The following is a 12,154-nucleotide window of genomic DNA, read 5'->3' as shown; positions in this document are numbered from 1 at the left end:
TCAATTGTTTTTGAAAAATTACATTAAAATATTTTTAACCCTTTCAGGACCAGTGTTGCTTTCAGGCAACATGAAGATTTTTTTATTAACTCGTGCATAAGTTTCTTAATTTTCAAAACTGAATATTGAAACAATAATTTTCACATAGTCTAAAAAATTTCGTATGACAGATACTGGTCTTCAAATAAAAAACTTTAATAATTTTCCCTGAACAGTTTGCTTAAAAATCAAAAATAGCGATTTTTTAAGAAAAAATTTGGTCCTCAAAGATTAAGATTTAAATATCTTCGAATAAAGCAAATAAAAATTTGCTTTTTTGGGCTTACTAAAATTTTGGAGAAATCATGGTCATATTTATAATTAAAATTCTTTAAAAATTCAGGAAGAGTTATAATTTAATTTAATATTAAAAATTGTTATTTCTAAAAATAACTTTTACAATACCTATTCAAAAACAATTTTTTTTTTAAATTAACAAATTTATTTCAAAAATAGTAAAATTTACTCTAAAAATAAGAACATTTAATAGCTAATTGTAATGTTCAAGGGAAATTTGAATAATGTTTATAAAACAATTGACATTGAAAATAGTAAATTTTGCTATTAAAAATCTTTACTTCCAGAGTAAATTTTATAATGTACGTAGTCAGTCTTATTGTACTTTTTGTTACATTTTTCTCTCAATAAGAAACAATTTGGTAACGTAACTTAAAAATTAATTAACGTATAACGTTTTTTATTGAAAAAACTGTAATTATAATTTTAATTCAAAGTTTAATTGTTCGAAATATTTATAGTTAAATTTTTACCCTTTGACAAAAAGAAGTTTTAAATTTTGTTTTTTTTTTATTATAAAATAAGAAATTAAAGCATTAGTCTAACTTTTCTTTACAGTCGGTTAGATTCTTCCTTAAAAAAATAAAACTAGACTAAATTAATAAACTTATAAGTACCTATTAATGGAATGTATAGTAAGAATAAAAAAAATATTTTTAAAAATATAAAGTAAATAAAGATGAGTTATAAAATTTTACTTAAAATTCAATTTTTACAAATGAAAATTGGAATTCTGGAATATTTATTAAATAGTGTTTTTATTTTTCTAGTAAAATTTTTTCAAAAATGATTTATAAATAATTTTTTTCTTAATCAGGACCTTGACAATCTATTGGAAGAATTATTGGCCTGGCTCGAAGGTCTCGAGAACACTTTAATAACATTGGAGGCAGAACCCTTGCCGGATGATCGTCCAACGTTGGAGATGTTGATTGCCGATCATCGTGAATTCATGGAAAATACAAGTCGAAGACAGAATGAAGTTGACCGCGTCTGCAAGGCACGACAAATGAAACCAATCACCAAGGACGGTCGCAAAATGTCCAAATCAAAAACATCACTTGTGTAAGTTTGCACGAATATTCACTTTCTATTACTGAACAAATTTTTTATATATTTTCATTTCTTCTGTATTTTTTCTTATGATCTTTCCCCGTACATAGATATTTATCCATTTGTTCTTTTTATTAGTATATTTTCCAGTTTAATAGGATTTTTTGTTTTATATTTCTTTGCCCGGTATATTGTATTTTTTCTAGATTATTGTATTTTCTTCTAGTTTATAGATTTTATTTTATTCTATTTATTCCTAGTCAATGGTGCTTTTTTTGTGTCGTTTTCTCTCGTCTATTTTTCTAGTCAGTGCTTTTTAGTTCGATTTATTTTTATTCTTATTTCCTCTTTAGTGTTTTTCTAGTCATTCGAATTTCTTTTGTCCTTTCGTCATTTTTCTTTTCTAGTCTCTTTGTTTCAATTTATATCAATTTTTCAATTTTTTTAAAAATCGCGATAATTTAAAAAAATGTATATCCAATTAAATTATATTTTCTTTTATTATCATTCTTATTATTTTTTTTTACTTTAAAGATTGTTTTCTCTATTTTTTAAATTACTTTTATTTTATTTCGATGTTTTTTTTGCTTATGTATTTATCTTAATAAATAAAATAAATGTTTTATTTATTCGTCATAAAAATGAACATTTAACTTTCAATTAAAGTAATAATTTAATAATTATATTATTAGTTATATTTAGTTCGAAATTAAATATTTTAGAATTTAAATTTGAAAAGTGATTTATTGACATGCACTGTTTATTATAATTGTTTATTGAAACCGCTTTTATTGCTTTTGTTATTTGTTCTGTGTTTTTGTGAAAATCACGAATTGTTTTTGCATGTGCTTTTTCAATGGACAGCAGTAAGGACCATTGTCAAGATTATGATCATGATCATCATCATCATCAGCCACTTCGTCGGCAAAGGTGCGAGACATTCTTTTTCATTTTCGAAAGAATTTTTAATTTTACATTTCCAAAAAAAATCCATTCCAGTATTTTTTATAAACATATTTAAAATAGTTTTTAAATGAAGAATATTCTTAATTTTCAAAATATCTTTATTAGTTAAAATATTTTTATTCGAAATACTTTTTCAATTTTAAATATTTCTATTATTTATTTATTGTCTAATCACTGAAGTGAAATAATTAAAATTTTTTGAATTCATTTTTTTTCCTTTTCAAATCTTGAATCATTGCTTAATTTGCTCTAGAGCAATTAAAATCCCAAATATTCAATATCATAATTAAACTAAATTTTATTTATTTAATTACATTTGCTTCTTTTTTTTAAAAAAAACTAAACATTTAATTTTTTTACGATCGTTTAGCTTCAAAGGAAGTCGAGATCTGTCGCAGACGATGCAGCGTGGAAGGTACAGCACTTTTTTTTAAATCACTTTCACAAAACAACACATCAAAAAGCATTTTCTTTTCTTCTTCACATTCACACATGCACAATTTTTTTGTCTTGTACAAATCAATGTTATAAGGGACAATTTAGAATTGGCTTTTTGTTCGTTTTGTTGCACTCGATTGACAACGTGGGATAAAGGAAAAAATCTGCGTTTTTTTTCTCACAAAAATGTCGCTTCATGTCGTTTTTTTCTAAAAGCCTATAGCTGAATTTTATTTAATTTTTCGCTTTTAATATAAATTTATTCTTTATAGGAGATCGACGAGAAACAACAAAATTTTCTATTATTTTTTCTCGACATTTTATTATAATATATATACAACAGAAACAAACGAAATAAAATTATTTAGTTTATAAAATAAATATAAACACATAAAGTTGGCTCTTATTTGAATTTACTTATCATTCGAGTTTAGTTTGATTTATTATTTATTTATTTGTTTGCTGTGTTTTTATATATTTACGTATATTTTTTATATTTTATTTTAATTTTTAATTTAGAGCGGAATTTATATATTAATTTTCACTTTCTCAAATTAATGTTAACTCAAAATTGAATCTTTTATTTTATTTATTTATTATTATTATTATTGCTCGAACATTTGGAAATAAATTATTAAAAGTTTATATTTATTTATATATAGGTAATGAAATAAGGAGACTTAATAAAAATGAATAGTGAAATTAGAATTAAATAGGGGCCAACTTGAACACTTGTTAAAAACACTGCAAGATAATGAGAGCTCTTTTAAGTGCAGAATTGCGTAGAGTATGTTTTTGAGTGATGTGACGCATGTTCTTGTTTAGCCGAGCCAGCCCAGGTCGCGAGAGAACACCAGATCCATCGTTGCCTCATATTGGTCCACGATTCCCACCGAAAGGAAGGTTCGTTTATTATTATTTATCTCTTTTAATTCGACATCAAAGTTTCATTCAATCTATAGATTAGAAATCCAAGAGTCAACATTTTCATTACTTTTAATTTAGTTTTTTTATTTCTAGCAAATTTCGCTCTTTAGAAAGAGTTTTAAATAATTATTTTTTTTAATTAAATCAAGGTTGCCACAGATTTAAATTTTTGAGAATTTACAAATAATTGCAAAAATTCAATTATTTAAAAATTTTTTTTTTTAATTCTCGTAAAAATTTCAATTATTTTTATATAAATAATAAAATTCTCCTCTCAAAATTCAATTATTTTTAAAAATTTTAATAAAATTCTACGCAAAATTTTAATTTTTCTCAACAAGTTTTCTCAGTTTAATGATTTTTAATATCGACTATTTTAAAAAAAAATTTCCATAAGAATTCAATTATTTAAAAAAATTTTTGATTAAATTCTACATGAATATTTAATTATTTTCAAAAGTAATAAAAATTTCACAGGAATTCTATTATTTAAAAATGTTTTATAAATTTCTAAGCATTAATACAATTATTTTCATAAAAAATAAAATTCTTTACAAGGATTCAATTATTTTCATGAATAATAAAATTCTTTTTAGGAATTCAATTATTTTGAAAAGTAATAAAATTCTTCGCAGAAATTCAATTGTGTTAAAAAATTTTATAAATATTTTTATCAAAATTTCAATTACCTTTATAAATATAATTAAATTCTTCTCCGAAATACAATTATTTTCAAAAATTTTAATAAAGTTCTTGGCAAAATTTCAATTATTTTCAAAAATTTTCCTCAATTCAATGATTTTTAATATCTACTACTTTAAAATAAAATTTTCAAATGAATTCAATTATTTAAAAAAAAAATTTATTAAAATTCTACGCAAACATTTAATTATTTTCACAAATAATACAAATCTCCCAGGAATTCAATTATTGTGTAATAATTGTGTAATTATTCTTAAAACTTTTATTAAAATTAGTTAATAATTCAATTACATATATTTTCAAGTTCGTTGATGAAATTCTTTATGAGAATTCAATTTTAAGAAACATTCAATTATTAATTTATTTCTGTATTTAATAATAATAATAATAATAATAATAATTAAATATTAAAAGCATTATAGCGAGAATTTTTAGAAATAATTGCATGTTGAAAAGATTTCAAATTCAAATCATTGAAAATCTGAATTCTTCATATTTTTAATTAACAATTCTGTGGAATTAATTTTTTTGAAAAAGTTTAATTGCGGATTTTTTTAAAGTTATTTGAAGTTTTTATTTTCTAATAGATATTTGATTGAAGAATTTCCGAATAATCAATAAAATATCGTAAAATTGAATTATAAACAAATGGATTGGAAAATTCTCAAAGAACTTTTTCAAAAATTAATAAAAATAATTGATTTAAAGAAGAATTTTAGTTGAAAATTCTATAAAATAGTAATTGAATTGAAACGATAAAAATAATTTTGTAAGAGTTATATTAACAATATTCTTATAATATAAAATAATAATTTTATCACTCTGTCATCTTCATATTTTATAATAAAAAAAATAATCTTATAAGTTGTTAAATTTCAAAACAGTTTTTAAAATTTAAAATTTTCGAAAATCTTAATTCCTATCTAAGAATAAAAATGATTAAATATTTATTAAAAAATAAAGTTATTAATGTTTTCGAATAATTTTACAATTAAAAGAAATTCGTAAATAAATGTAATAGAACATCTTTTTGAGTATCTAATAATTTTTAGAGTGAATAGAATATTCTTTAAGGTCAAGGAAAAAGTGAAAATTTTGTCTGGAAATCAGGGAAAAGAATCGGGAAAAAACAAAATTAAATTTTTGTGGCAACTCTTTAAATTCTTCATATTATTAATAATGAAAATATGAAATAAATAATAATATTAATAATAATAAAATAAATTCATAAATTTTTTTCTAAATTATTTATTGACTATAATTTCTTTTGTGAACTATGTTTTTGAAATTCTGTTTTAAAAAATTATTTACTTAATTATTTAAAAAATAAAAATTGTTTTTTTTCTTGGTTGTTTTTTGAAGATTTGTAAATTTTTTGATTTAGTCAATTCTTTGAATGTGAAAAAAATGGTAAAATTTAGTTTTCATTGGATTAATAGCAAGGGAGCCGAGCCTGAATTCAGAAATCCGAGAGTCAAGCTTCTTTGGGACAGATGGCGAAATGTTTGGTTCCTCGCATGGGAGCGTCAACGTCGTCTTCAGGACAAATTGAACTACATTGATGAATTGGAGCGCGTCGCTAACTTCAGCTGGGAAGATTGGAGAAAGAGAGTAAGTCCTTTTTTTTATTTGTTTATCATCCAAAAAAATATCCAATTTTTCTATTTACCAAATTATACCTAAAAAGAAATACAATAGAAAAAGAAATTTTTTGTTTGTTAATTTTTTTAATTAGTTTTTTGTAATGGAAATTATAGTAAAAATTTTTGTTTGTAAATAGAAATTACACTAAAAAAATTTCCGAAAAAGGAATCGAAATAAAAAAATAATTTTGTATCTTTTCGTGTCTCAGATACGGAACCGAAACGAAATTACATTTTCGGGCACAGGCTTAATTTTTTATAATAGAAATTGTAGTAGAAATTAATGTTCACTATAATATGAGTATTGAAATCGTAATTATATCATAAGTTTATTATTTTCACCTAACTGATATAAATTCACAATTTTTGTCTCTGTTCCAAAAAAATTAACAAAACAACAGTTCCTGAAGTTCATGAATCACAAGAAGTCACGTTTAACGGATCTTTTCCGGAAAATGGATAAAAACAATGACGGCCTTATTCCACGTGATGATTTCATTCAGGGAATTATGAACACCAGTTAGTATATTCTTTTTCATAAAATTAAAGTTTTTTTTATGGAATTTTCGCCAAAAAAAAATTGTATTTTGAATAATAAATCACTTTTCGAAAATTTTCTATAGAATTCGATACGTCACGATTGGAAATGGGAGCTGTTGCTGATTTATTCGATCGTCATGGTGAAGGCTTAATCGATTGGAAGGAATTCATAGCAGCATTGAGACCAGATTGGGAGGAAAGACGTACCTACAATGACACGGACAAAATTCACGATGAAGTTAAACGTTTGGTCATGTTGTGCACGTGTCGACAGAAGTTCCGCGTTTTCCAAGTCGGAGAAGGAAAATACAGAGTGAGTGAAACAAAAGTTCTATTAATAGTAAACAAATTAAAATTAAAAAAAAAATGAATTAAAAATGATTAATTTTAAAGAATTAGTATTAAAACGGAATTAAATATTTTTTATCGCGTTCATAGTTTGGTGACAGTCAAAAACTTCGTTTGGTGAGAATTCTACGATCGACAGTTATGGTTCGCGTTGGAGGCGGATGGGTCGCTTTAGATGAATTCCTCCTGAAAAATGATCCTTGCCGAGGTAAGTTTCTCATTTCTTGTACAAGAATTTTACTCGATTCTATTTTGCATCAGGATCCATATTGGGGAAATTTCCCCTCGCCAGGATCTTTTAATTTAATTTCAATTTAATTGAAACTAATTTAATTATAATTGTTGGATAAAAATTACAATTAAAACTGAACTGCAAACTTCAAATTAATGCAAATGAATAATTTTCGTTAATCAATTGATTAGTTAATTATTTAATTAATTACTTGTCTAATTATAAATAATTTAGTTAATTATTTAAATATTTATAAATAATTTAGTTGATTATTGATTAGTTAATTAATCGAGGCCTTCAATTGCAGATAAAATCTATTAATTAAATTAGTTTTAAATTAAATTTCAAAATCGACTAGCAGAGACGAATAAAATTTAAAAAATATTTACAATGTAAAAAATTAGCTACGTATTTTTATTGTTTAAAAGAATAGAAATATTCTGAGAAATTCTATTCATCTCCGCTAGTGGTTAATTAGAAATTAATCTAGTTTTTAATTATTGAAAATTTTTAATTCAGTAATTGCGAGATAAACCAAGAACCATGCTATATTTTGGATAAAATAGTAATTTTCAAATAATTAAAATTATCCAGAAAAGAATTAAACTATCGAATAGAATATTAAAATTTTGTTTATTATTTTTGTTAAAATTAATTATTTAATTATTAATAAGTGAAAAAACGCGGACATTTCAGAATATTTCCCCCTTTTCCCAAGAGGCGTAATTTTTATTATGAAAAATTTTTTCTAATTTATAGAAAATATAATTTATGTATAAAATTTTTTTTTTAATTCAAAAATACAAATAGACGTGTAATTTTATTTTTTGTTTAATTATTTTTTTTTGGTGGTAATTATTTTCTACACTTTTTTTTCACTTTCATCGGCCATTCATTTATGCTGATCAAATATTTTGTTTACGTTAAAAATAGAAGTAATACGCTAATTCACCATCATTTTAGTTTAGAATCTACACAAAAAGTATATTAAATATCATGATAATAGAGAACAATAGAATATTTTAATATCTCTGCATTAAAAAAAGATGTTTTTTTTTTCGAGCGGAACTCTCTAAAATAATAAAATAACACGTCAGTGGGTTTGTGTGTGTATGATCTCAACTCCTGAGGTAACAAAAATAATGTATTAACAAATGAAAATAAAAAAAGCCCATCATTAATGACTAGAGTGTGTAAAGATGTGAATTTTTTTTTTTTTTTTTGGTTTTTGAAAGTGTGAGTCTGCTACTATTTTGCTTTGCTTAGCTCGTAGCTACTTTTTTTAGACACTGGTTTGGTATAATTTTTTTATCAAATTTGTCATTTATATCTCTATCTCTCGATTACTAATAATTGTCACTTTTCCAAAAGAAGAAAAATACATTTATTTAAACTAAATTGGATTTATTCAAGTGTACTTGAATTTAAAAAAATTGAATTTAACTTCAATTTCAATTTTCAAAAATTTTCTTTAAATTGAAAATCTTGAATTATTAATGTAATTTTTTATATAAAATTCGATTAAATTTAGTTAGTGAAATTATCACGATTTTTCATTAATATTGTAGTTAATTAAATTGTAGTCAGATTTAATTAGACAATTTGATTATAGCATTTAATTAAAAAAAGTTAATTGTAGCATTTATAAAAATGTAATAGTTATTATATATTTAATATTATAGATAATTATGTCCCTAAAGTTCTGAATGTTCAACTGAATGAAATTTATTTATTTCTTCTTCAAACTAAAATTTTATTGTAATAATATTGCGTCACGTATTAAAAAAAATGATACCTAAAGTTTCTAAAAGTTCAATTTTGTTTTTATTTTTCATAAGTCAGTAATTTTTATAAATATTTATAGTGACAAAAAAATTTCCTTCACTTGAACGTTCATAACTTGTGGATCATAGATAATTAAAAAAATGCAATTATTTTGTGTAAAATATTGTATTATATTTTTTTATTTATTTATTTATTTATTTCTCTATTTACATATTTATTTTTGTACCTTTTTATTATTTGTTGTTTAATTTTTGTTTATTTTCGTAAATTTTCTGTTTTTGTAGAATTTAATTAAAATTTTCAACTATTGCATTTATTAGAAAAAACTAATTATTGTATTTAATTGGAAAAATATATAAAAACCTAATAATTCAGAACAGAAGTTAATTCAAAACAATCATAAAAATATCTTCTTTTGGAAAAGTGTTTTTCTAATGTATTAGTAGATAGTTTACGATATTATTGAACGATCCTGTACTAACATCGAATTTATTGCTTTTTCCTCTCCTTCCCAAAAAATTGCCACACCTTCAAAATATTTCCAATCAAAAAATTTATTCCTCTCTGAAAAAAAATGTTTTTATTTTATTTTCTTTCTATTTTATAATTGAATGCTATTTTCTTTTTATTTCGTTTTTTGTTTTCATTTTTGTACATAATGTCGTCCATTATTTGTCTATTCAGTTTTTCTAATGCCAATACCAGATCCTAATAAACCGGAGCAACACGAAGGCTGGTGTCCGCTTGGTGAGACTAATTTGTCTCAATTTTTTTTGTACATTCTTTAAAAAAACAATTTTTATTTTTGCATTTATTTTTTAATTTTTATTTTGCAATTATTTTTAAATTTTTCTTCATGTACATATTTTTTCAAAATATTAATCAAATATAAAAGCACTGAGATTGATTGTGTAGAGTCAATATCACAAGCTGTTTGCACTTGCAAAATATTTGGAATTGAATTTACAGAAATGAAATATTATATATGTGAAATAATTTATATTTCCGCTCAATGTTTATTAATAGATTTTTGTTCCGATTCTTTGACTTTGCTCTGATTACTTCGTATAATCTAAAAATAAATTTGATCTTTTAAGAAGAGCAACTCATACTCGAGAGAGAGATAAATTTGCTAGTGAATTTTAATTGTTCTTTTGCGTTTATTTTTCAAACGATCGTTCTTTCAATATTTCTCTCTTAGAATTTTAAAAATTTTTGTATTTTAAGGAAACAATTGTGATAATCGAATATTTTTAGTAAGTTTAAAATTGATTTTTCTAAGTGATGTAAAATTTTCGTTGATAAATTACACTGGAAAAAATTATTTAATTAAAATAAAGGAAAACTGAGAAGTAATCGTAAAAATTCTATCAAATAAATATTTATTTGGATCGAATAATTTTCCATTAAATCAAATAAATCGTGTTTGGATCAAATAATTTTGATTTAAATATGAAAAAAATCGTATTTGGATCAAATAATTTTTATTTAAATCAAATAAATTTTATTTGAACCAATAACTTGAGGCAAATACCATTTGATTGACTTAAATAAAAATGATTTGATCCAAATAAATATTTATTTGCTAATATTTTTGCGATTACTTGTCAGTAATCATTTATTAAAATTAAATCAATTTTTTCTCAGTGTCAAATAATCGAAATCATTGAATTGAAAGAAATTTAAGAATCAAATTTATCAAAATAAAAAGAAAAAGTTTATTCATTCAATATCATGCTTTTAAATTTGCACAATCACAATCAGATATCAGCTTCGAAAATTCTCCCGATCCATTGCATGTTTCCGCACTTTTTTTCAAAGAAACAAAAAAAATTGTATATTTTCTTTTAAATCTTTTAATTTAGGTTTTAGTTTTATTTTTAACCAAAAATAGGAATTTTTTTTAGTTTTGTGATTTATATTGACTAACATTGTATATAATAACTGTGATTAACTTTTTTTCGCGTTTAATTTCATATATTTTTATGGTGAAAGCGTTTTTTTTGTTAATAATTTTTATTATCTGTTTAAAAAAATACATACGGAATACGGAGTAGTATTTTTTTAATTTTTCTACTTGTAGACCTTTGATTTTTGATACCGAAATAAGTCTTTTTAGATAATCTTTAAGTATCTCCTGAATTTTTAGTTCGACAAAAATGGTATGGTTTTATTTAATATAGAATTATATTTTCAATTTTTGATTTAGCATGGTTTTGGAGTGTAGAAAATTTTTTTCAGTTATTTTCTAACCCGAACTAAGTTTTGGTCTTCCTTTGAAACACGAAACATTTTTTTTAAGAATAAAAACTCTATTTTGCACTATTTTTGTTTTTTTTTTATTTATTTTCGACGCCTCAGGTCGATAAAATACAATATTGTCAGAATAATAAAATTCTATTTGGAGCTCAGTTCCATAATGATCATCTTTTAATTGTCAGTTTAATATAAAAACCTATGAAATTTTCCTTGTAATATAATTCTGTCTCGAATTGAATTTAAATTCGGATAAAAAAAATATTAATTCGTTCGTGATATTATTTTATATTTTTAAAGATTAATTAATATTTATTTATTTATAAACGGGACAAGCACCTATTTTATTTTTTATTTTATTATAATAAACTAAAAAATAAATAGAAAAATAAATAATCAAAATAATAAAATCATAAATAAAAATAATAAAACAATATCAATAAAATATTAATTAATGATTTATTATTATTTATAAAATAAAAATAGAAAAATAAATAAAAATAAAATCCAAAAAATATTAAACAGAAAATAATAAAAATTTTCTATTATTTTCTATTTCTATTTACAATTTTATTTATTTCTTTATTTTCTTTTCTATTTATATTTTATAAATAATAACTAATCACTGATCAGTTATTGAAAAATATGAAATAATAATATTACGAACTTATTATATTTATTTATGATTTTATTTATAATTTTTATTTTATTAAAAGAATAATTAAACTTTAATTAATAAATGACTTTCATTAAAAAGTATAAAAGTATATTACGAACGAATTAATATTTTTCTTATTACCTAATTTAGATTTATGAATTGAATTATTTCGAGATTAAATTATATTGCACGGGAAATTTTGTAGGAAGATCCAATTATTAGTTATTAAAATAACAATTGAAATTAAATTAATTGAACTGAGATCCAATT

At 22.2% G+C, this 12,154-nt stretch overlaps 1 protein-coding gene across 34 annotated transcripts in view; it reads left to right on the top strand.

Moving 5' to 3' along the window:
- The window catches only part of LOC122509239 (microtubule-actin cross-linking factor 1), a 323,170-nt gene that overhangs the window by 292,032 nt on the left and 18,984 nt on the right, over window positions 1-12,154 (top strand). For 16 of the 34 annotated variants that reach the window (XM_043623133.1, XM_043623132.1, XM_043623127.1 and 13 more), the window contains 9 exons: window positions 1,154-1,401; window positions 2,254-2,319; window positions 2,726-2,770; window positions 3,619-3,696; window positions 5,862-6,033; window positions 6,467-6,584; window positions 6,689-6,918; window positions 7,044-7,161; window positions 9,655-9,717. In XM_043623133.1, the coding sequence (XP_043479068.1) occupies window positions 1,154-1,401; window positions 2,254-2,319; window positions 2,726-2,770; window positions 3,619-3,696; window positions 5,862-6,033; window positions 6,467-6,584; window positions 6,689-6,918; window positions 7,044-7,161; window positions 9,655-9,717 (1,138 nt within the window). The remainder of the gene's footprint in view (window positions 1-1,153; window positions 1,402-2,253; window positions 2,320-2,725; window positions 2,771-3,618; window positions 3,697-5,861; window positions 6,034-6,466; window positions 6,585-6,688; window positions 6,919-7,043; window positions 7,162-9,654; window positions 9,718-12,154) is intronic. The other 18 variants (XM_043623140.1, XM_043623138.1, XM_043623154.1 and 15 more) reach the window with 6 other exon arrangements.

The sequence above is a fragment of the Leptopilina heterotoma genome, unplaced genomic scaffold, assembly GCF_015476425.1.
Source record: "Leptopilina heterotoma isolate Lh14 unplaced genomic scaffold, ASM1547642v1 Lhet_6, whole genome shotgun sequence".
NCBI classification, from domain to species: Eukaryota; Metazoa; Arthropoda; class Insecta; order Hymenoptera; family Figitidae; genus Leptopilina; species Leptopilina heterotoma.
Note: the sequence above shows the minus strand (reverse complement) of the source record. Positions and strands in the feature narration are given on the sequence as shown.